Source organism: Pagrus pagrus (assembly GCF_965226575.1).
Source record: "Pagrus pagrus genome assembly, chromosome: 13".
Taxonomy (NCBI): Eukaryota; Metazoa; Chordata; class Actinopteri; order Spariformes; family Sparidae; genus Pagrus; species Pagrus pagrus.
Genome location: NC_140197.1, coordinates 30720751 through 30747101, shown reverse-complemented (window position 1 = coordinate 30747101; position 26351 = coordinate 30720751). Strand labels below are relative to the sequence as shown.

General features: G+C 44.9%; 1 protein-coding gene across 1 annotated transcript in view; it reads left to right on the top strand.

The window, feature by feature from the left end:
* doc2a (double C2-like domains, alpha) overlaps positions 1-26351 on the top strand; it is a 41857-nt gene that overhangs the window by 10185 nt on the left and 5321 nt on the right. The window contains exons 3-8 of the mRNA XM_084370442.1: positions 2267-2346; positions 8831-8905; positions 10011-10120; positions 13496-13622; positions 13756-13815; positions 24516-24742. Coding sequence (XP_084226568.1) covers positions 2267-2346; positions 8831-8905; positions 10011-10120; positions 13496-13622; positions 13756-13815; positions 24516-24742 — 679 coding nt within the window. The remainder of the gene's footprint in view (positions 1-2266; positions 2347-8830; positions 8906-10010; positions 10121-13495; positions 13623-13755; positions 13816-24515; positions 24743-26351) is intronic.

Genomic DNA, 26351 nt, shown 5'->3' with positions numbered 1-26351 from the left:
GGATGGATGGATGGATGGATGGATGGATGGTTGGATGGATGGACGGACGGTTGGTTGGATGGATGGATGGATGGATGGATGGTTGGTTGGATGGATGGATGGATGGATGGTTGGTTGGATGGATGGATGGATGGATGGATGGTTGTTGGATGGATGGATGGATGGATGGATGGATGGATGATGGATGGATGATGGATGGATGATGCAAAACAACTACAGATGAACACATAGATACAAAATGACCACAAGAGATGTCAAAAGACTACAAAGAGACAAAAAGCTACAAAAACAGACACACAAAAATATCATAGAGACACAAAACTACTACAAAGAAACACTGAAGAACCACAAACAGACAGCAGGCAGCAACTATGAAGAGACACAAACAGAGACACAAAGAGAGACACAAAACCACGACATGGAGACAAAATGACCAACGAGGATATTCAGCACGTTCTGCCTCTCTCAGTCGGAGGGTCCTGCTCTTATTTTGGAGGGGTGAGGGTCTGGATGATCCTCCATGTTGGCTCCAGCGTCGTGTCCTCGTGGTTTCTGTAGAGCTGAAACTACTTCCTGTAGTTTCTCCTCTATGACTGGATGAAGTCAGCGTCACAGCTGCCGTCTGACATCATTTATGTTTTGTCTGTAAACACTTCCTCCACATCGCAGCAGCCTCAGTCCTGCATCAGTGGAGCTCAGACGTATGTGGGCGAGACAAAGACATGAAACCTGAATAGATGTTTGGGGCTGCAGCGATGCAGCGGTGGAAAGTAACTAAGTACAGTGCATTTATCCGAGTACAATCTTAATTACAATTTTAGGTCCTTTGCTTGAGTCTTTCGTTTATGTCACGTTGTACTTTCAGCAGAAGGAAGTTTTTACTGCATTATATTTATGAGTCTGTGTATTAAAGGTTGTTTGCACAGATGAAGATGAACAGAATCAGTCACAGACACAACAGCGCAACACGTACTTTTACTGCATGAAACTGACAGTACTTGTGTACTTATACTGCTCTCCTAACTCCCAGCAAGAAAAGAAAAGAAAAGTATGTATTATTCAAAGTGTGTAACCGTCCTTTAATCAATAATTCATCGTCGCTGACCTCGTTCTGTGGACAGTAGCTGCTTTGTTCTGCACCTGTGATCTCTGTGAGCTGACTTCCTCCTCTTCCTCCGTCAGCTGGTCGTCCGTCGTTTTATGTGTCTTTGTGGTCATTTTGTGTCTGATCGTTGTGTCACTGTAGTTTTGTCTTTCTGTGGTCATTTTCTGTCTCTTTGTAGTCATTTTACATCTCCCGTCGTCATTTTGTGTCCCTCTTTGTCCGTCTGTTAGCATCATCTCTTTGTGTTCAAGTTTCTTTGTGGTCATATTGTGTCTCCTTGTAGTTGTTTTGCATCTCATCGTTCATTTTGCATCCCACTTTTTGTGGTCGTGTTTTGTGTCTGTGGTTGTCTTTTCTCCCTTGTGGTCCTTCGTAGTTGATTTGTTTCTCTTTGTGGCTCATTTTGCTGCTTTGTGCGTCTGTTTGCGGTTGTCTGTAGTTATTTGTGTGTCTTTATGGTCACATTGTCTCTCTGTTAGTTTTTGTCTGGTTGTAGTCATCTGTATCTCGTTGTGGTCGTCTCTTTGTTGTTTTGTGTCTTTGTGGCTGTTTCATGAGCTTCGTGGTCGGTAGCAGTTGATTTCTCGCAGATCCAACAGGAAATAGTAACAGTCACTTTAAATAGTCCTGTGTGAGCAGGCTGCCGGCACGACTCCAGCTCTGTGTGGGTCACTCATACAGTATCTCACAGCAGCTCGTAGCTTAGCATATAAACAATGTGTTGTGTAAGCTGTGGTCTGTTTCTGGAGCTGATGCTTAAAATACATATTTGTTCTAATCCCTGTGAATCATACGCTGCATGTATGGGCTTATATAACAGCACTGGAAGAACATCAGGTTGTGTTTGGTGTGTGTGTGTGTGTGTTGTATGAACATGTCTCACTATGTGTGCACGGTTGTAACGAGGCGTGACGAATGTGTCGGCTCTCCTGTTTAAGAGGCTTTTGCGTGTTGACATGTGATGAGTTGTGTTCACATCACTGTGACAGTTGCTGCTCCACTAAATTGGATTTCCATCCACTGAACGCATGAAGCTCCTCAGATTCCTCTCTGCTGTTGCATGGCTCCTCTTTATTATTCATTCTGACAGGTTGTTGTAAATCATGTTTTTGTATCAGGTCTGATCGTCTCTGTCCTCTCTGCCTCCATGTGTTTCCTCAGCTGCTCTGGGGACGCTGGAGTTCGAGCTGAGATACGAGCAGAGCTCCAGCGAGCTGCACTGCACCGTGCTGCGGGCCAAGGTAAGGACGCTCTGCAGACCGTTAACGTGCCGCTGTAACGGCCTCCGCTCTGCTGGGCTCGGCTTTACGGCAGAGTCTGGAGGCTGGCTGCAGAGATTTATCTCCCATTCACACACAAGTGCTTTTAGGCCTCAGTGGGCTTCAAATGAAGAGCCTCCTGCTGGTCAGTCAGAGTCGGATCTGTCTGCTGCACAGTTCAGATTATCTTCACAGGAACTCAGGAAAAGAAAGCAAACTTGGTGAACGTGTCGCAGTTTTGTGTCTCTTCGTGGTCAGTTTGTGTGTGTTTCAGAGGTTTTGAATCTGTTTGTGGTCGTTTCATCTCGAGACTTTGAAGGCTGCAAAAATGGATTAAGAGACTAATGCGAACTGAGACAGCAGTGAAATATGGATGAATAAAACAAAAACAGATAAAGAATAAAATATAGTACAAGCAATAAAAATAACCAACTGACTGGTGATAATCTCATGAGCAACACAAAGACTGAAACCAATTTCCACTGGAGTTATTTCATGTTACTACAAACAGATACTGATGAATGCTGTAATCATAAAAATATACTGAAGCTTCCTGTTTGTCTCGCTGCCTCGTCAGCACTCTTTCAAATCTTTTCAAATCCAGACAAAGAAACAGAGAAACAACGTGATCATGACCTTGAGAGGGATGACTGGTGTCGCTCAGAGGCAGAGGCGGATGTAGGTGGATGTAGGTGGATGTTGGTGGATGTAGGTGGATGTAGGCGGATGTTGGTGGATGTAGGTGGACGTTGGTGGATGTAGGTGGATGTAGGTGGATGTAGGCTGATGTAGGTGGACATTGGTGGATGTAGGTGGATGTAGGTGGTTGTTGGTGGATGTAGGTGGATGTAGGCGGATGTAGGCGAATGTTGGTGGATGTTGGTGGACGTTGGTGGATGTAGGTGGATGTAGGTGGATGTTGGTGGATGTAGGTGGATGTTGGTGGTTGTTGGTGGATGTAGGTGGATGTAGGCGGATGTAGGCGGATGTTGGTGGATGTTGGTGGACGTAGGTGGATGTTGGTGGACGTAGGTGGATGTAGGCGGATGTTGGTGGATGTAGGTGGATGTAGGCGGATGTTGGTGGTTGTTGGTGGATGTAGGTGGATGTAGGTGGTTGTTGGTGGATGTAGGTGGATGTAGGCGGATGTAGGCGGATGTTGGTGGATGTTGGTGGACGTAGGTGGATGTAGGCGGATGTTGGTGGATGTAGGTGGATGTAGGCGGATGTTGGTGGTTGTTGGTGGATGTAGGTGGATGTAGGTGGTTGTTGGTGGATGTAGGCGGATGTTGGCTGGATGTTGGTGGATGTAGGTGGATGTAGGTGGATGTAGGCGGATGTAGGCGGATGTTGGTGGATGTTGGTGGACGTAGGTGGATATAGGCGGATGTAGGTGGATGTAGGTGGATGTTGGTGGATGTAGGTGGATGTAGGTGGTTGTTGGTGGATGTAGGCGGATGTTGGTGGTTGTTGGTGGATGTAGGTGGATGTAGGCGGATGTAGGCGGATGTTGGTGGATGTTGATGGACGTAGGCGGATGTTGGTGGACGTAGGTGGATGTAGGCGGATGTTGGTGGATGTAGGTGGATGTAGGCGGATGTTGGTGGATGTAGGTGGATGTTGGTGGTTGTTGGTGGATGTAGGTGGATGTTGGTGGATGTAGGTGGATGTAGGTGGATGTTGGTGGATGTAGGTGGATGTAGGTGGTTGTTGGTGGATGTAGGTGGATGTAGGTGGATGTTGGTGGATGTAGGTGGACGTTGGTGGATGTAGGTGGATGTAGGTGGATGAAGTATTCGCAGCTATAAAGCGTCTGTCTCTGTCTGTCAGCAGCCTGAGGCTGTCGGCTCTGACGGGACAGTTGAAGTCGTTCAGTGTTCGTGTCCTGGCAGCTCGTTAGCTCGTTAGCTCGGAGCCGTGAAGCTGCTGATGGAGACAGAGACTTGAGGTTGTGGTGTAAAGAGTCTGCAGGGTGTTTTATTTTGACGGGGTGCAGCCATAGTATTTTCACAGTGTGGTTTTAGTGCTTTTACTGGAGTAAAGGATCTGAGTCCTTCTTCCACCTCTAGCATCTGTAACAATGTCAAACACCTTCATTATTTTTATTCAACATGCTGCGTTGAGAGAAAATCGATTTAAGCTTCAGTTTGTTTCAGCTGGTTGAATCTTGAGCTTCTGTCTTAACTTCATTTTCTGACTGAAATACACCCGAAGAGTCGTAGTCAGCTTCTGTCGTCATTACACAGGAAGTGGCCTTCGGTACTTTCTGTAGCATCCGTCACAGCTGAGAGTCTGAGTCTTCTGCCAGGCTGAGAACAATCCTGCTTCACCTGAAGCTGCTGGGATCAAATCAAACGTCTGTGCAGACCAGAGAGGGAGAAGACGTTCGTAAAGATTTACAGTCGTTCGTAACATGATTCAGAGCAAACTGTCACACCGGAGCCCAATTAAAGAGTCGGAGACAATAAAGAGACGTCGAGCTGCTCCGTCATAAATCTACAGCTACAGTTCACCTGACACCTGCTCCACCTGAGAGTGTGCAGGTATCTGTCGTCTCTTCATCACCTCGTCTTCACAGCCTGAAGCTCTGCCGCTCCGGGACCCGACCCGTTCAGCAGAACAGAACACAATCAGCCTGAACGTGTTCTGAAATACTGTTATTGATTTTATTTGTATTTTACACTGAAGCCTCCACCCACAGCAGCTGCTGCACAGACGACGAGAGCAGATTTCATTTATGATCGGAGCTGTGAATCATGTAAAACACTTCATTTCTTTATTATATACTGTGTATATAATACTGTATGAACCTGCAGCACCATAAATACTCAGTAACCCGGTCTCATCCTGAAAATATGTGAAAAATGATGCTGGACTTCTAGTTCGTAGTGTTATTGAACCAGCTGTTCTACAGACTCTGGAGTCAGCAGCTCATTGATCCATAGGAGGCCGAACATGATTAAATGTTTAATGCCGAAATCAGCCTACAGATGAGCTGTAACTGCCTCCATCAGCTGGAAACACAATGTATCCACAGCAAACAGTCTGACATGGTCTGATTTAATCACAACATCACTGAAAATAAACACTTAACACGTTTTACTGTGGAAATATTCAGGCATGTTGCAAAAAAAGGCATTTTGTGACCTTATAATCCTGCTGACAGGACAGTGACGGGGGCATTAAACTCACTATATTTCTTTATTTCCTTATTAACATTAACTTTGTGCTGATAAAACAGTCAAAAATAAGAGCTGAGCTGGAAAAACAAACACAAACTGCTACAAAATTGCATAATTTCCATGTTTAGGGCTTTAAAAACTGATATAAACTATATATTACTGGATCTGAAAGCTCATTGGCTACATGATACATCAATCATCCAGAGGCTGGCGTGTGATTGGCTCAGGAGAGGAGGAAGAAGAGAGAGTGGGTCACTGGTCTACACCATCACTCACTGGCTGTTGCAGGCTGGAGGGCGGGCGTAGAAACTGAGTGAAACGAGTCTTTTACAGATAAAAACATGAAGAAGTCGAAACGATCTCAGTGTTTTTGTCGTGTTTTGGACTAAATGTGTGACTGAACTGGATCCAGTGGATATTTGAGGATAAGAGAAAGTTTTGCATCATCGTCGTCTCTAAAATGACTCGTGAATGTTTTTTCTCCCCAACAAACTAATTCTGCTGTTTTGGTCACTAATAACAGCTCCAGTTACCTGCTGACGTCACAGACTCATCCTGTACAGTCAGACTCACATAGGTTTGATTTAAATTCCTGCTGAGATCACGTGTTTACGACACCAACACGCTGAGACAGGATGTGGTTTTGATCATTTATGATACAGAGTCTGTAGGAGGAGATAAAACCTGCATGTTAAAGGATTTCTCTGCGTTGCAGGATCGGTTATGAATATTTTATCCACGACTGTGTCTCCGTGCACGAAATACACTTTACTGGCTTCTTGCAGGGAAGCTCAAGTTACTCAGGCTGAACATTTCTAAACATTATGTGTCACTGTGGTCGTTAGTTTAGAGACGACAGTGTTGGTGGAGGTCTGCAGCGTCCAGATGGTGATAATAAAAAAGGACAACATGTACTGAAACTAATCTGCAGGACTGTGACTCAACTCTTCTAAGATCATCGTGACAAAAATCTAATGAGACTTTGTGCAGCTTCAGTTCGTTACATGAGCAGAACAACATGAGAGGACGGAGACAGGAGGACTTTAAATTGCTTCATTATCAGGTGAGACGGGAGGTAATCAGCACACCTGCTGCCGCTGAGATTTCTTTACTTGAGGAGCTACTTTAATGTTTGAAAGGGTGGATTGACTGGGCGCTGCTCGACGTGGAGGCAGTTCTCCGTGAGCGTGATGGAAACGTTTAGATTGTTAACAGCTTGAGTTTTACACTGAGGATGAACGCTGCTGCTGCAGCCGCCGTGTTGCAGCAGGTTAAAGGAACAACATGTGACGGACGACAGAAAGCTGCAGACTGTAACAAACTCTTACTGTACTTTTTACTGCACTACATTTATGAGACAGCTTCAGTGACTGGTCAACTGTCTGAGACACAAAGAGGTAAAATCATGAATATTAACAGCTGCAGACAGAGAAGATAACCTGGAAATAAGTTGCATTTCAGCACTTCCTGTTCCCTCGTCTCAAAGTCAGCGAGTGTCTGGGTTCAGACGGGCTCAACATATTTACAGGTTTAGTTCTCCGACATAAAATCCTTCATTAAATGTCCCACAGTTTAATTATAAAGCTCTTTGTGTGTTAAAAACGGTTAGCGGTTGCTAACAAGTGTCTAAATGAGACTACAGAGGTCGTCGGGGACATTAAACGTCCTCACAGCGAACACGGAGGAAAATCAAAACCTGTAAGTATCAAAAACCTGAGATTATTTTCTGTAATAATCCAAAACACAGTTCAATAATCCCACAGAGGGAAGCGGAGCGATGCTAGCTTCAGTTAGCTTCAGTTAGCTGCAGAAGCGTGTCACCTCGACACCGCCGCTCTCTGAATGTGTTCAATACGTCCGGAGGATGCTGTTAAATCCTGAACGATCAGAGCACGGTACATCAAATCCTAATTCATCAAAGAAATTGTTCATTTAATCGTCTCAGTCGTGTCTCTGTATCTGCGTCTTTAACACCAGTGATTGGTACAGAAAGGAGGTTACAGATATAATAACATTAATCAATAAAATATGAAATGCCGTAGGATTGATCACCTCCGCTGGTTTGGTCTTTTACGGTATTCTCTCGTCATCCTCACATTGTTGAAGCCTCTCCTGACGTCTCATTACTTCTACACTTAGTATTATTTATTTCAGTGACATGTAAGTTCTGTTTCCACTGAGATGTGTTTGAGTTAACAGTGATTTTACTGCAGCTGCTCTGGAAACAACAGTTACATTAAAACATGAAATCTTTTCCAGTTCAGGATGTCGTCTTTTTAAAAAAACAGTTGTTTTGTAATGAAGAAGTTCAGCTGTGCTTTTGGTCAGTTTTATTGTTATGCTAACATGCTAACTGGTTAACATGCTGACATTTAGCATGTTAGCATGTTAGCAGCTAGCAGACTTTCTGGTGAACACGTGAAGAGTCGTTATTTTATCAGAGCAACATTTTCAAAGCGTCGGTGTTTCTGTGACGACCTGTGAACTCACCTGTGGACAACATCTGCACCTGAAGGCAACATTTATCTTTGAGATGAAACTGAGGTGAGCTCATTGACAGACTGCCGGCCTGTGCAGAGGACTCAGACTGAAGCTGCTCTGGTACCGAGCTGACTCCTACATGTGCTTTAAATATAAATGCTGCTGTAGTGACGCTGTCGTCTGTCAGCTCAGTCTCTCTCTGTTCCCTCAGACTCATTCAAAATAATAAAAACATCTCGCTCTCTGCCGTCGCTGCAAATGTCAAAGCTGTTGAAGTAAATTTAGGAGCACTTTCTCCTGATGATCTGCTGATGAGGCCAACAGGCTGAAATCAGCCGGCTGTGGTTTGATCCTTCGTCCCTGTCGCTGTCGTCTTCATCCTCCTGCATCAGTTAACACAGCGTGTTCATATCAGTGAGCTGTGGAAAGGTCAGGAGACACGCAGGGAAGTGATTTATAGTAATCTGATTACACAACTGGGAGCTGATTGTTAGATTCATCACTGAACAGTCGATACGTACGAGAGAGAGATCGATGACAGAATGAATTAAATAATGTAATGATGCAGATTCTGAACATGAGCTTCAATCATTCATATTTACTTTAAACAGACAGCAGGTGGAAACATCTGCTTTTATTAGAATATTTTGCTTCATAACATGTAAAAAATGTCCACCAATGTATTAAGATTACATAATTTGGATATTTAAACATAAAGTATGCTAAAACTTGAACAGTGTCTGTGTTAATGTGATAAACTGAGGAGGTGTCCTGCTGACGTCTGTCGTTGTTTGTGTGTTCAGGGTCTGAAGCCGATGGACTTTAACGGTTTGGCCGACCCGTACGTCAAACTGCACCTGCTGCCTGGAGCCTGTAAGGTGAGACTCAGGCAGAGCCGACGCTGTCGTCAGCACCGTGGTGTTGTTGAGCTGAAAGCCTGTCAGATGCTGCAGAGCGAGGTGGATTCATCTGGTCTCAGGTTCACACAGTATTTCTCAAAAGCCTCGAAATGAAATCAAGGACGTGTGGAGCACAAAGTCAGGAAATACAACAACGATTGAAAAAGCAGGATTTATATCAGTAGTTCTGGTTACAGGAGGAGAAGTTTGTGTTCAACTGAGACTCAGAAACTAAAGTAACAGTTTAAAATTCATCTTTAAGTCTGCAGCTCTGATGAGACTGAAGCTGAATATCAATTTAATTATCAACCTCGATTACATTCAATTCAATGGTAAAGGAGCAGTTCACCTCCTCCTGATGATGTAAAGTCAGGCTCACTGATGATGGCTGAGCCTGACTTTATATCATCAGGAGGAGCCTGACTTTATATCATCAGGAGGAGACGATGGCTGAGCCTGACTTTATATCATCAGGAGGAGATGATGACTGAGCCTGACTTTATATCATCAGGAGGAGATGATGACTGAGCCTGACTTTATATCATCAGGAGGAGCCTGACTTTACATCATCAGGAGGAGACGATGGCTGAGCCTGACTTTATATCATCAGGAGGAGACGATGGCTGAGCCTGACTTTATATCATCAGGAGGAGACGATGACTGAGCCTGACTTTATATCATCAGGAGGAGACGATGGCTGAGCCTGACTTTATATCATCAGGAGGAGACGATGGCTGAGCCTGACTTTATATCATCAGGAGGAGACGATGACTGAGCCTGACTTTATATCATCAGGAGGAGACGATGGCTGAGCCTGACTTTATATCATCAGGAGGAGACGATGGCTGAGCCTGACTTTACTGAGTACTGAGTTTTTTTAAAAGAATGTGTGAACTGTTCCTTTAAATGTAAACTGGATCAGATCAGGTTTGACAGATTCTTTCTGACTAAAATGGAGCGAAATATGAGAAGGACCTCAACATGTGCAGCATTTGCTGAGCTACAGTGTGTGAAATACCAACCTGAAATCAACACTGATTAATGAGTGTGTGTGTGTGTGTGTGTGTGTGTGTGTGTCCTTCAGGCCAATAAGCTGAAGACGAAGACGATCCGTAACTCTCTGAATCCGGTGTGGAATGAAACGCTCACTTACGTCGGGATCACAGAGGAGGACATGCACAGGAAGACGCTCAGGTGTGTGTGTGTGTGTGTGTGTGTGTGTGTGTGGTTTCATCAGATCTCATTTCGGACTCATTACACTTACAGTCATTAATCAAGCGCAGGGACACGTTGACATTCAGACCTGCAGCCCAGGTGTCATCTGTAATTATCTGAGCTGTCGGCGCCGAGCGCTGCTCTCACAGCATCCAGCAGGATCCAGCAGGATCCAGGAGGATCCAGCAGGATCCAGCAGGATCCAGGAGGATCCAGCAGGATCCAGCAGGGGAACTGATCTCTTTCCTGTTCCTTCTTGTAAACACCTGCAGTTAACAGCCGTCAGCTGTTAAGAGCAACATGATGAGTGTAGAAACGGGCTGTTTGTCACAGAAGTCTGGTGTTTGCAGCGTGAAGGGTTTGAAAGGAGCTCAGAACGTTTTACACCCGCAAATGATGAATTAATGTTTGTAGCACTGAAGGCACAGATGGGGGCGACCAGAGGAGCGTGTCCATAATGAAAAGCAGAGTGAAATAACAGAGCAGGAAACCTTTAATTACTGCGCTCAGGAGCAAACGTTTCATCTCAACTGAACATGAAGAAGCCGGCGTGACTGTGAACGCACCTCTGAGGGAAACTAGGAGAGAACGAGCGTGTCGGATGAAAACCATCATTAATCTGAAAACACGGTGGCTGAGGTGTTTAACACTCAGCAACAGTTTGTCCTGAAGCCTTTAATCCAGCTGTGGGAGACGGATTCAGAGCCTTTATTTGATTTATTTCATAAAAACAATCACGTGTAGCTCTCAGGGTTTGACACAGTGAACCACAACGTCTTCACCTGCTGATGTGAAATGATCCTGAACATCTCTCAGTGTGGATCAAAGTCAGCTCAGAGCTGCTGCTGAACCTGTGGAGAGCAGACATGGTGTCAGCCTGCAGAGGAGCTGTAACTGCCTCTGTCAGCTGGAAAACACAGTGTTTCCACATCATACAGTCTGAAATGGTCAAAGTTCAAATTTAATAACAATATCACTGAAGTAAAACCTCATTATAGATCTTTATTTCCTTATTCACACTGACTTTGTGCAGATAAAATAGTCAGAAACAAGAGCTGAGGTGGAAAAAGCAGCTTATAACTACATAAAACTATATAAACTTGCATAATTTCCAAGTTTAGGGCTTTAAAAATCAGATATAAACTATATATTACTGGGAGGAGGAGCTCGTCTCTGCTCTTTAGTCTTCTCACAGATGAAACCAGTCAGTTTATGATTTTTACATTTTGTCTCCATTTAATGATGTTTCCTGTGAATATGTGACTGAAGTGGATCTCGACGGTGACGGTGACCTCTGGTGGCCTCGAATAATTATTTAAATCATTATGACAAAAACATTTATGGATGCGGGTCACTGTCACTGCTGCCTTCAGACAGGCAGGCTGACTTACTGAGATCAGGTTCTGGTTCTTTGTTCTCTGAAATCTTTTGCGGTCAGTTTTCTTCCCTCAGTTGTCGCTTTAGGAAACAGCGAGCATAATGCAGGCAGGGACCAACGTTTCCTCCTCAACGTGTTCGTGAGTGAATGTTGGAGATGAGGTCAGCCCGACCGTGACGAGGTCGGCCCGACCGTGACAAGGTCGGCCCGTGATGAGGTCGGCCCGACCGTGACGAGGTCGGCCCGTGACGAGCTCCGCTGCCTCCTCAGACCTTCGTGGCAACGTTCAGGTCCATCCTGAGGGCCACGAGAGTGTGTGTGAGAGCGAGTGTGTGTTCCTGCGTTTGTTTCCGTCTCTGCGACACGTCTCAGACGTCGAGATTGATTTTCGGTGTCTTCACTTCTTCAGGAAGTCGACACACTTTGTTTGTCAAACTGCAGTTTGAGCTCTTCTCTCTAATTGTTTGAGGGAATATAAAGTACAATTAAAACGCAGCTGTCGTGCATCATTTCCATAAAAAGTTTACGGACTCATTTTGCTTCAAACGACGACCGAACATCTGAGAGCTGCTGTTGCTAGGAGACCAGCTGTCAACTTCTGTGATGCACGACCAACTCAAAACTCTGAAACATCCAGAAAGACGAAACGAGGAAAACATGACGACGTGTAGCGTCTGTCGGTCTCTGACCACTCCTGCTGTTTACACAGTGGAGGCTAGTTAGCTTAGCTTTCTAATATTAGCACTAGCCAAGTTTTCATCCAGACGAGGCGCAAATTCTTACTGTTTGTTTCCATCCTGTTGGTTGAGTTCAGCCGTCACTATCATATTTGTACCAGAATACACACACACACACACACACACACACACACACACACACACACACAGACACAGACACACACACACATTCAGTGTTTGCATGACTTCACACTTTGATATTTTATGTATCTATATCTGTTATTCATCTTATATATGACACCTGAGTAGTGATGAGACGTGTGCCGTCAGAGGTTCTGACTCATTCTTCTTGGTTCTGTCTGTCGACCCGTCACGTTGTTTACCTGCACATTTAAAATGCTGTTTGTATTTGCTTCACTGGCGTCGCTGTGTTAACGCTCTGTCTCTGCCGTCACTTCATCCTGCTGCTTTGATCTGATTCACTTTATTAAGAAGCAGGAAAGTCTCTGTTGTTGGTTTTGTGTCTGTTCGGGTCGACACCAGTGAGTCGGCCTCAGACTCACCTGTCAGAGGCTGAAACTGACCACACAAACAGTCAGAACCTCACATTCAGAAACGTTCTTGGATTTATATTAACGCTTGGTTAGCTTCGGTGGAACGGGAGTAAATGAGGGTTTAGTCAGGAATAACGATCGACCGATGAAAGACGACATCACAGCGTCGGTGGAGGAGACTGAAGCCAGACTACATGTATTATTCAGTGAACTAAATAAAAGGTTGACAAACAAAGAAAAACACACAACTTGTGTCGCTGCTGCACATCGTTCATCGAGCTCATACAGAGTTCACCACAGTTTTGGACCCAGCCTGCAAAACCTCAACATGACCAGCAGGAGAATCAGTGACACTGATTAGAGATACGACCGTTTCCACTTTAAAGTAAAGTTTCATAAATAACTACTCAAAGGTGGTTTTCATGTGAGCTGGTGTGTCGGCCTCAGCGGCGGTGGTGAGCAGAGTGCCAGCTGTACTTTCCCTGGTAAACAAACCGACCTCTTCAGCCTGTTGGACATCAGGTGTGTCCACTCTAGATCTCAGAGACACTCCGGCAGCGAATAGCAGAGGAGATGTAGCCTGGACCCCGAGAAGAGCCGCAGCCAGCCGCTCAGCAGGGCTGAAGAAGGTGGTGTGTTTACTGGGGAAACTACAGATCACAGTCTGCATCATGCAGTTACATTTTCCTCTTTCCTCTCCTTGTCTCCTCTCCTTGCCTCCTTGTCTCCTCTCCTGTCTCTGCAGGTTGACGGTGTGTGACGAGGATAAGTTGACTCATAATGAGTTAATCGGAGAGTCTCGAGTTCCTCTCAAACGAGTCAAACTGGACCAGACGAAACATTTCCACACCTGCCTGGAGCACCCGCCGCCGGTAACACACACACACACACACACACACACACACACACACACACACACACACAAACACACACACACACACACACACACACACACACACACACACAGGAAGTGGTGTTGACCGATCGACACTCTCTCTCCTCCAGCTGCCCTCTCCTACCGCCATGGGAGAAGCCCTGCGAGGGATATCCTGCTACTTAAGAGAGGTGAGAGTCCGTCCATCCGTCCATCTATACATCCGTCAGTCCGTCCATCCGTCCATCTATACATCCGTCAGTCCGTCCATCCGTCCATCTATACATCCGTCAGTCCGTCCATTCGTCCATCTATACATCTGTCAGTCCGACCCGCAGGTTGCAGGTCTCTGAGGTCGTGTTCACATTCGGCTCTGATCCGTGTGATGCGCTGACACCAGACAAAAGGTCAGGAGTTTGTTTAAATCAACAGCTTCCTGCCTCCTGAGAGTGACAGAGACAACAGAGGTCACATGACCTCCTGCTCCCTGATGGTGATGTAACTGCTGTGAAGATTTACGGGTATAAACGCTGAGAAAAACCTCTGGATTGACTTTTTGCTTTATGAGAAGTGATGTGGCATTTTAACTGAAACCCTCCCAGCTGAGCGTCGCTCCCCAGCTGAGTCAGAGCTGTGAGAGTGAAACTGTGTTGGACACACTGAGCTGCTGTTACTGCAGAAAAACAGCTTCAGCCTTGAAAATAAATGTAATTTTCTCAGACTGCAGCAGCGACGTGTTCATTTGTGGAAATGAATTATTGCTCATTTAGTTTTAAATTGAAATCAGAATGAGGGGATCGTTATTGGCTGCGGATGTTTTACTTTCCTGAAGCAGAAAAGCTCAGGCGGAAATAATAATGTTAGTTATGACGCAGTGACATCAGGATGAATGTGTTCAACCTCATCAATAACTTTAAGGAACGGCTCATTATTAAAGGAGCGCTGTGTAAGATCTGTAAGAATTTTAGTTTAAAACATTAGAAAATGACTCGGGACTTGTTGGTCTGGATTAAGACTTTGACTCGGGACTTGTTGGTCTGGATTAAGACTTTGACTCGGACTTGTTGGTCTGGATTAAGACTTTGACTCGGACTTGTTGGTCTGGATTAAGACTTTGACTCGGGACTTGTTGGTCTGGATTAAGACTTTGACTCGGGACTTGTTGGTCTGGATTAAGACTTTGACTCGGATTTGTTGGTCTGGATTAAGACTTTGACTCGGACTTGTTGGTCTGGATTAAGGCTGTGACTCGGGACTTGTTGGTCTGGATTAAGACTTTGACTCGGACTTGTTGGTCTGGATTAAGGCTGTGACTCGGGACTTGTTGGTCTGGATTAAGGCTGTGACTCGGGACTTGTTGGTCTGGATTAAGACTTTGACTCGGGACTTGTTGGTCTGGATTAAGACTTTGACTCGGATTTGTTGGTCTGGATTAAGACTTTGACTCGGACTTGTTGGTCTGGATTAAGGCTGTGACTCGGGACTTGTTGGTCTGGATTAAGACTTTGACTCGGACTTGTTGGTCTGGATTAAGGCTGTGACTCGGGACTTGTTGGTCTGGATTAAGGCTGTGACTCGGGACTTGTTGGTCTGGATTAAGGCTGTGACTCGGGACTTGTTGGTCTGGATTAAGGCTGTGACTCGGGATTTGTTGGTCTGGATTAAGATTTTGACTCGGGACTTGTTGGTCTGGATTAAGACTTTGACTCGGACTTGTTGGTCTGGATTAAGGCTGTGACTCGGGACTTGTTGGTCTGGATTAAGGCTGTGACTCGGGACTTGTTGGTCTGGATTAAGGCTGTGACTCGGGACTTGTTGGTCTTGTGACCTGTGTTTTTGGAGTTGTGGTCGTATTTTACAGATTACATGTTAAAAACAACAACACACTTAAATGCGTGTCATTAATAAATTCCTCCTCAGTATCGACGTTCGGCCGACTCAGTGTGACAGTCACATCTCATTACTGATGCTCTGACCATCTCATTGTTCTCGATTGAACCACATTATCATCTCATTAATGAGTTTTGATCGTTGCCTCATTATGAACATAATCAGCTCCACAGTGTGATCATTAATGGACCGAGCTGCTGTCTGCTCGTTGTTGAAGCCGTCAGTTTTTGCTGACGTTGCTGTGATGAAGGTCTGGACGATGCGAGGCTGAACTGAAGTTGAATCGTTCCACTAACGAGGTCTGTTGTTGTGATGAATAAATCTCCACATCCTGATTTAATGAACAAAGAGATTTCTCCTCAGTTTAAACTGAACGTGACTTTCGGTCTGAGGCGGCGTCAGGACGGATTATCTCTGATGTATCAATGAGTAGAGATGAAGAGGAAGTGATGCTTTAATCAGCCTCTGGTCGATGTTTTTATTATTCCCCTGCTCAGTCGGAGTATCAGATCTCTCTCTGCTCACTTGTTGTTCTGTAAATTGTTGAACTTCAATCAGGCCACTAATCTCATTCATTAGCCTGTGGAGGGCGTACATGTTGAGGAGAGGAAGCTCTTCAGCTTGAAGTGGACTCAAACTGTCTCTGGATCTGTGAAGTCTGAGCCATCAGAGGAAGGTAAGAGGCTCTCAGCTGCTGCATGAGAGGAGTCAGTTCAAGCTCCACTCCAGTTTTCACTGAAATGATTCACGAGCTGAAGCACTTTATTAATTCTCCACTTTATTTCCCTCAAAATCTGAATTTGTGCTCTGAGAGCAGCAGATATTTACTACAAACCAGCACTTCAATGTAAAACTTGCATTTACAAGTTGATTTAAAGGATAAGTACCGTTTTTTACAACCTGGACCTTATTTCTGGCAAAAGATATGGTCATTTACTCACCCAGATAACTTTGGTGTCATTCGGCGTCGTTCGGACGAAATTAGATCCAGTGTAGCGCCGATATATCCATATAATGGGAGAGACGGGGCAGCGACACACAGCCTCTATATAACGCATTATCTGCCACGAAACTAGTTCATTTCATCAATATTTTGTTATGAAATGCTAGCGCTATTAGCCTCTGAGTCCGGGCTCGTCTATTGTCAACATCCGGGGTCTGTAGGTTGATCTACTACCTCTGACCTGGAAGATGTCGTCTCTGAGCTGCGCGCGCACCCGCGACAGCGCGCCTTGTTTACCTGTAGCTGCTGCTGCTAGTTTGACCCCGGATGTTGATAACGGACGAGCCCGGACTCAGAGGCTAATAGCGCTAGCATATCATAACAAAATATTGATGAAATGAACTAGTTTCGTGGCAGATAATGCGTTATATAGAGGCTGTGTGTCGATGCCCCGTCTCTCCCATTATATGGATATATCGCCGCTACACTGGATCTAATTTCGTCCGAACGACGCCGAATGACACCAAAGTTATCTGGGTGAGTAAATGACCATATGTTTTGCCAGAAATAAGGTCCAGGTTGTAAAAAACGGTACTTATCCTTTAAAAGGTGTTTCATTAATATAAAAGACATGAACCAGACCATCATCTGCTCAGAAACATTTTAAGATAAAGGTCAATATACAGTTAATATGAATTTGATTTAATTAAATGCTTTGTAATGTACGTTTCTGCAAACGTTTCTTTAGTTTAAATTTTCAGTTTCATGTGGTGCGGCTTGTTGTCTCGTTATTGGTTCGGGTACAGAAAACATCAATTATTGTCTTAAAATTGCTGGTTCTGGTTCTGACGACGCAAACACGTCTGGAAAATGTCCCGATGTCTCGTTAAAATTCCAGTTTTTGTTGGTACGAAGTGCTTCAAGCTTGTCGGGCTCAACTCGGGACGTGTTGCTCTCCGTTTAAGTCTTAACTTTGTGGTGTCTTTATGGTCTGGGCTTGAGACCTGTTGTGTTTTGACTCAGGACTTGTTCGTCTCCATTTTGGTATTAAGCTCGGCTCAGGCTGAACCTGTGTTTGTGTGAGAGCAGATCTACAACAGCTGCTGGAGTTTGTTCAGATGAAAACACCTGCTGCTCTCTGTGGTCAGAAGGTCAGAGAGCAGACGGACACGAGGACACATGAGAGATAATTCATCAGCAGAGCTGTGAGTGACAGCTGGAGGAGGACGAGTCAGTGTGGAGGAGAAGGACTGGCAGATGATGAGTCGCCCACTGAGGAGACGAGATGGTCTGCAGGGAACAGAGATGACAACAACGAGGACTAAATAGAGAGAATTTAACATTTTAAAACAGGACCTCCTCCCCTGCGCTGCACTCAGGTCAGTCCATGAAAATAAAAATCTGAAGTCACGTCGCTGAGCTCCGTCCAAAGATTTCAGGCTTTATTTTAAAAAGACCTCCAAGCTTCCAGTGATGAAGAGGAGGTCTGTCAGGCTGGTTCGAGAAGATCCTCTGATGTCTTCATGTTATAATGGTGGTGAAATCTTGAATCTGTTGAATCTGTGGTCTCGTGTGCCTGATCTTCATCTAGATCTTAACCTGGGATTTGTTGGTCTTGTTTTATGACTCGTTGGTCTTGATGTGCTGCAGGTCTTGACTCTGACTCTGGTTTTTGACTCGGCTTCATTCACCTGCTGTGAAAGAAGAAAACACCAAACTGAAACAAGCCTCCAGGAGCATCAGACACGAAAGATAGAGAGTGTTTTTAAATTGCAGGATATCACTTGAGCGATATTTTTGGTGGCTTCGCTCTTCAGACTGAATCCTCGATCGCACAAGAAGACGCATTCGTCATGTAGAAAGTATTTGTGAGAAAAACTGTGAAAATACAGGTGAAACTTCACAGCTCAGTCCAGCACCCTTATAAACCTGCCTGCAGGATTCAGGGTCCTTGAAGTGTCCCGCCGCCGCCTTTCTTCCATTTCTAGGAGGGATTAGGTGGAAATTCGCTGACCTCGGGGTTCAAACGACAGAAAGAAGTCAAATTATTGGTAAAAGTAATCAGAGATGCTTCAGAAAGAAGCGTGACGGCGAATGCAGCCTCAGAGTGACTGAATCCTCCCTCAGATGAAGTGTGCTGTTGAAAAGGTCTCAGAGTCGCAGGTAAATTGAGTTATAAAATATTCATCAGCGCCGACGCTTCGGGCCTGTTTGGACTCTGTTTGTGCTTCTTGTCGTCGCCGACTGCAGGCTGATGTGTGACTGTGGAGAGAGATCAAAGACGATCGTCCAAAGTTTAATCTTATGAAATCTGAATATGAGAATGTTTCCTCGAGGTCCTGATGTTTATTTCTGTTTTAATCTTTGTATTCAACACTCAGACGTCACAGACAGAAGGAGAACAAGAGGGTTTCCCAAAATGTCGGACGGGCTCTTTGAAGGGTGGTTTATCAGATGAAGAGGATGTATCGAGTCCATTTCACATTGTTTTACTCCCCGAGCTTCAGCTTTCATCAGCTCAGACTTCCTCCGCTCCATGTGGGCAGATAACTGGAGCAGAGTGGAGTAAAAGCTATTATCTGAATTAGTCCTTATTACACGCTCTCTAACGGAGATCATTCACTAAATAAACCGTCATGAGATGAAACTACTTCTCATTTTTCTGGTAAAAACTCCTCAACACTTCTCTGAACTGCAGCTTAGATAATCTCACCACGACAGGACGAGCTCATGTTCATCCGTCCAAACCTCAGGACAGGATCGGATGTTCTGTTATTAGTCTGTCACATCCATTTACCGAACTGCACCCAGCCGGGCCTCGGGGACGGATAATGGACCTGTGTGAGTTTATTCCTGGCGACTGGATGGTTTGTAGCTTATGAAACCAAACGTGTTTGTACAGAAACAGATTCTGCTCTCAAATATTTCAGAGGTGTTTGTGAGAAACAAATCAAAGTCTGGTTGATGCTCAGGAGACAAAATCTCACAGTCACCTGGTCTCATGTGCTGCTGGTGGTCTTGATCTAGATTTGACCTGGACTTGTTGGTCTTGATTTTGGTCTTGTTGGTCTTGATTTTGGTCTTGACTCTGGACTTGTTGGGCTTAACTTGGGACTTGTTGGTTATTGACTTGGGACTTGTTGGTCTTTATTTGGGACTTGTTGATCTTTATTTGGGACTTGTTGGTCTTGATTTTGACTTGTTGGTCTTTATTTGGGACTTGTTGGTCTTGATTTTGGTCTTGACTCTGGACTTGTTGGGCTTAACTTGGGACTTGTTGGTCTTGATTTTGGTCTTGACTCTGGACTTGTTGGGCTTAACTTGGGACTTGTTGGTTATTGACTTGGGACTTGTTGGTCTTTATTTGGGACTTGTTGATCTTTATTTGGGACTTGTTGGTCTTGATTTTGACTTGTTGGTCTTTATTTGGGACTTGTTGGTCTTGATTTTGGTCTTGACTCTGGACTTGTTGGGCTTAACTTGGGACTTGTTGGTTATTGACTTGGGACTTGTTGGTCTTTATTTGGGACTTGTTGATCTTTATTTGGGACTTGTTGGTCTTGATTTTGACTTGTTGGTCTTTATTTGGGACTTGTTGGTCTTGATTTTGGTCTTGACTCTGGACTTGTTGGGCTTAACTTGGGACTTGTTGGTTATTGACTTGGGACTTGTTGGTCTTTATTTGGGACTTGTTGATCTTTATTTGGGACTTGTTGGTCTTGATTTTGACTTGTTGGTCTTTATTTGGGACTTGTTGACACTTTTGTTGTTAAGGACAGAATCTGAAATAAAAACTCTGTTTTTATTTTGTCCTTGCAGTTGAAACCTGCGGCACATTTTCATATTTTCTGTTTGTCGTTTCTTTTCTAACATTTTTTGGCCAGAAAAATGTGTTTCCACGGCAACAGTGTCCCACCAGGTGCTACAGAGCAGGGTCCGGTTGTCTCTGGTGTTTGGTCTTTGTTCTCTTATTGGCAGCCTGTCCCATCATGTGAATCCTTCACTGGTTCAGAGATGTCAGGGTCCAATTAGAGCCGTCTAAACATTGGTTTGGTTCCTGTGGTTTGAGTGACGCCGGCTGATTTAAGCTCCTTGTATGTTTGTTTGTGTCCGCTCTGGTTGTTAACCTGCCGTGAGCTCATTAGCCGCCTGCCGTCACCTCGGCGAGCCTACAGGTGTTTGAACACAGACGGAGGCGGCGGAGGTGTTTTGTTGTCAGTGAAATCCCTCCAGTGTTTTCAGACAATTGACCTCAGAGTGGTGACAACCAGGAGCTTAGCTTAATGACTCACCTTCAGTCTTTTGTTTGTGTCCAGGCTGATCTGAGCGCAGCCGGCTGTAAAACTGAACGCCTGGAGACAAACAGCGGCTCAGCCGGTCTGTTTATTAGAGGACAGCTGCTGCTGCTCAGTTTCACTGTTTGTCTGCTGACGGACATGAAACTGTTTGCCTGATTTGAAACGAATCACTGGGTTCAATAATTAATGGCTTTGGATTGGTTATTAATTTTGAGCTGCTATGAATGAATGTGTTGCTAGTAGCTCAACATGTCGAAGCAGCAGCCTCTAATTATTCTGCCTTACAGAGTAATATAATTAACATTCAATGCTCGATCTCTTTGTTAATATTTATTATTTATAATAAGCGTGTCAGAAGTAGAAAAATAACCCGTCATCCCTCCTTCACTGCTGTTTGATTTATTTTACTCTGCAGTTATAAAATAACACAACAGCTTCGCGATTCTGCAGATTTAACTGATGTTTGTCTCGACTTCATTGAAGTGAATGGGGAGAGTCAACAACATGTGATCAGACGTCCTGAGGTCTTCGACTGAAACACTGTGGATTTCTGGCTGAGATGTGAGAAACGTCCATAAAACTGGTTGGTGTTGATTCAGGGTTGATCGGGGACTCGTTTGTCTTTGAATTTAACAAGTGCTGTTTGGTAAAAAGTACAATAACTTCCTCCGCGTAGTAGGAATATAAAGTTGCATAAAATGGAAATAATGAAGTATCTTAAAACTAAGTTTAGGTAAAGTACTTGAGTAAATGTACTTAGTTACATTCCACCACTGCTGTCAATAGGAAACACACAGCATGGTCTTGTTTCCCACGGGTCCGGATCAGTTACATAGAATCAGTGAGTGTTTGGACCCAGTCTGGCGCCGTCGTCTCTGCTGAACACATCAAACGCTGAGCCGTCCTGCGAGGGCGGCGTGTTGCACTGAGCTCTGGATGAACTCTCTCACTTCAAACACGAGGACGGACCTCTCACTCTGACGGAGACGCCGAGCACCGTCCATCCCTCAGCCGCTCAGCTGGAGCGTGAACCTGCAGCTCGATGACATTTCCTCCAGCTGGGAAACACGTTTATTTGAAGTGAGCAGAAATCTGAAGCTGGACCGAGGCCTCATTTCAATCCATCCGGAGAGGCTGACTTTGTAAATGTGACAGAGCTGAAATCTCATCCAGCGCAGGCTCATCTACAAAGTGCCTTTCCCACCAATCGGAGGTGGGCGGGAGATAAATCCTGCCAAGCCGAGCTGACTCCCGCTACAGGCCATCGATCTGCTTATTTTCTGACCTTTTTTCTGTTTTTAGCTGCAGTTTGATTGTGAGGCTGGTGGGAAGCAGCTGAACACCGGCTGAATTTGTAGGAAGCCTTTAATACAAATAACGTGAAAAACACTCGCCTTTTGTTCAAAACTGAAGCGTTTAGGATGTTTTGAAGCTCAGTGAAAGGTCAAAGTGTGAAGACGGAGGAGCCGATCAAAGAGGCGGTGAACCGTCAGCTCTTTAATGAGGGTTGGTGGGATGATGGGGTGAGATGGAGGGAGAGTCTGTAAACCTCCCACAGGAGGGGGGAGGAGCAGAGAGACAAAGATGGAGGATTAAACCATCGATCTTCTCACCCTCTGCTGGGTCACGAGCAGGAAGATCAACTCAAAGACCTGCAGAGGGAAGAATTTCAACAGATACACCATCAGTGCTGGAATGTAACTAAGTACATTTACTCAAGTACTGTAGTGAAGTACAATATCGAGGTGCTTTACTTTGTCGTCTTCGTGCCACTTTGTGCTTCCTGAGTGTTTCACAGTGAGGCGCTCTGTGAATCCTCCATCACTTCTCTCTCTGGAAACTTCTTTGGGGATGAAATTAAATTTCCAGCTCATCAGTAGAAAATAAGATTACAGCTGGACTCAAAAGGCTCGAGTCCCTCCGACTGCTGGTTCAGTTTCAGATTAGGCTGAGAGCAGAAATAAAACCCTCATTATCCCGTCATGGCTGACGCTTTGAGTCAGTCGTACCTGTGAAGCTTCAGCTGGTACAGGTGACACAGGATGATGAATCGCTGTCTAATTCTGTCCTCGAGTCTTTACAGTAAAAACACCGAACATTTCATCAGCTGTGAGAGAAACGTGGTGAAATCCTGTCGACTGTGAGAACAGTGCAACAAGAAGTTATTTTAAGTATCACCGTGATATTATCCTCAACCGAACCGAACCAAGTGTCTTCGGTGCCTTTATTTTGAAAATGTCACCAGATGTAGCACGTAATGTAAACGTTCCTTTAAAATGTAAAAGTGCAGGATTGAGATCAGGATTTTAGTTAAATGTAAATAAAAATCTTGATATATGAATTTGTGTCCACCGCTCTTATGTATGTTGTTGAGTTGTGTACTTTATTGATATTAACAATGTTTAAACCACAGAAAGTTTAATCGAAGTAACAAAATGCATTTCCTTGTTCGCTGTCGCTCCCTCCGGCGTTGGGAAGTCGGCTAACGAGGTTAAACTTAACGTGACGAACGAGACATTCCTGCGTCTGAACGTTTGTGAGCCTCGTCAGACAGACTTTCACCAGCAGTGGTTTGTTTAACGGCGTGTTCACCAACAGATGAGTGAGTGTCGACCCAGACCTGAACCTCTGAATGAAGTCAGCACTCAGCAGAGACTCTGGTTCTGGTTCTGGTTCTCTGTCTCCTCTCTGTAACGGTACGTTCATGAAGTAAAGTCCATTTCCCCTCCAGCTCCAGTCAGCAGCCGACATTACAGAGCCTGGAGGTCACCTCCGGGTCACTGCTGCAGTCAGGCTGATAAACAGGAGTGAAGATAAATCCACTTCCTCTCTGAGCTCTCCTCCCGTCGGTGAACAGCTCCGGATCAGAACAGAATCTGATGAGACTCCAGGTGTTTGTTCCTCCAGAACATCTGGATCTTCATACATGTTGTCACTCTGTCAGACGTCATCGCACTGAGTCTCAGTGTTTGAGCTGCAGCGTGTTTTGGATTGAATATCACTGTTTTACCGTCAATACAGAAGAAAACATCTAAAAGTTATTAATATCAGTAAAATATGGAGTTACAAGAGTCAGACTTTCATGTTTACTCTGTGAAGTTATGGATGTTTTGATGCTTTGATTTGACTCGTTGACACTCGGTGCTACAGACCACATGGTCTTCATCGCTCTCAGGACTGATGACCTGCAGTCTGACAGACACACCTGAAGTGTGAAAGCCTCAACACAGTTAACAGCAAGTTGGTTTTGTTGCGAAGGGAAAAAACTGGTGTAATTGATTTCGACGGTCGACTTTTTGAAGCTGAAAGTGGAGCTTCGCCCACAGCGAGAGGACGAGAGACAACAAACAGAGAGACGGCGAGTTCAGACACCTGCTGCAGAGCGAGTCCTCAGAGGACACACGGCAGATCGTCTGATGTCCTCACCTGTGGGAGCCACGCTGATCCCTGGATGGGAAATGCTGGATTTGTTTCAATTTAAAGAGCCTGAAGCAGAAACAGGCAGCTGAAAACACCAGAGACAGTGAAGTCCTGCCATCATCACACAGGCCCGACCGAACATGTGACGTTATTATTTAATGTTTCAATCTGTTGAGCAACATGTGGACACTTCCTTCTTCCTCCATCATTCGCTCTGAACGTCTGAAACATGTTTCTGTATTTCTTTCTGTCTGTATTATAAAATGAATTATCAGCATGTGTGAAGGAAATCTGATCAAATTTAATCCGACTAATGTGATTAATCTGATTTGGTCCTCAGTGGGAGAACGAGCAGCTGCACAGTCTGGAGGAGAGAGGACGTCTCCTTCTCTCGCTGCAGTTTCTGCCTCCACTCGGTTTGGAGGAGCAAGACGTGGAGGGAGGAGGAGGAGGAGGAGGAGGAGGAGGAGGAGGACGTCGCAGCGGAGGTCTCTGTGTGGGCGTGAGGCGCTGCGCCCACCTGGCAGCCATGGACGTCAACGGGTTCTCTGACCCCTACGTGAAAATGTGAGACATCTGACTGGACACAAACATGATGTCACACATCAGGTCAACTCAGCAGCAGCAACTGAGAAATCAGCTGTTTATATTTCCTGTATAGTCAGTTTATCAGAATAATGTGGACTAAAATCTGTCGTCTGTCAGCGACTTCTAACACACAGGCTTCATGACTGAAGACAAACTCTGAGCCACATTATTAAAGGTTTATTTAAGGTTTTATTTACAGCTCACTGTCAAGAACATTCCTTATATCTGCCGAGTGAAACCTGATTTAATAAATCACTAATCATCTCACAGCGACTCGGTCCTGATTGGTCGAACATCTGGTCTGATTATCAGCTGCTGTTGTAAAAAAACAGGGTACGTTTAGTTTGATGAGATTCACAACACATTACAGAAACATGAGCAGAGAAATGAAAATGAGAGTGAGTTAACGATCATGTCCTGCCTGTTAGATTCACTGTATAAATGTACGTTATCAGTAAAGCTAACAGATAATGACCACAGAGGACTACAATACTGGACTTCAGCTCTAATGAGCTCTAAACGCTGGAGTTGTGCCATCTTATTAACTTTGCGAATCAATGATGCAACTGTTGATGAAGAAGCACCATCTGTCTTCCAGCAGGAGGATGATGAGCGAGGAGAAGGAAACGAGCTGAGCTCTGTCAGGAGGAAACACTCGGGGCAGAGTCGAGGATTTAAGGCTTTCTGTTTTGCTCTTGTTTCCTCCGGCACTCGAGGGACTCTCGCTTTGAAGAGAAGGAGAGTTTTTCTGTCGCACGCCATCAGAATACAAACTGAGTCTGAGCGAGAACAAGAAGGCGGCTGATAGCTTTAAAAATCACTCGGCATCAGCATGCTGCGTCACGGCTCGCTTTCAGCCAATATATCGACTTTAAACTGACGAAGCTGCCTTTTAAAACTCAGACAGTCAGTGTCATCACCTGTTCCTCTCTGATCATCTCTGTCTGGCTTTGTTATTGACTTTTTATTAATGCAGACAAATCTGTCCATGGTGCAGAGCTACTTCTCAAACCTGCAGTGAAAGCTGAAGATCTGATATCAGTCTGACTTGTGAAATTACACCTGAGGATAATTAATCCCTGATCACACTGAGACTCGTCGATACAGCAGCTGCTTCAAAAAGCCCTCGGAAATGCTTGTTGGATGAAACAGTGAAGCTGTGTGTGCGATCACATGTAGTTAATAGAAAAAGTGGTGTGACACATCCAGGAACATCTTTACAGAGACCCGCCTCCACCTCAACATCCAGGAACATCTTTACAGAGACCCGCCTCCACCTCAACATCCAGGAACATCTTTACAGAGACCCGTCTCCACCTCAACATCCAGGAACATCTTTACAGAGACCCGTCTCCACCTCAACATCCAGGAACATCTTTACAGAGACCCGCCTCCACCTCAACATCCAGGAACATCTTTACAGAGACCCGTCTCCACCTCAACATCCAGGAACATCTTTACAGAGACCCGTCTCCACCTCAACATCCAGGTTACATTCAGCTGGACGCAGACTGAAAAAATGCACCATGTGTTTCTGTAAATGAATAACTGTGTATGTTCTGTACTTTGTGTAGCATGAAGGAGTTTA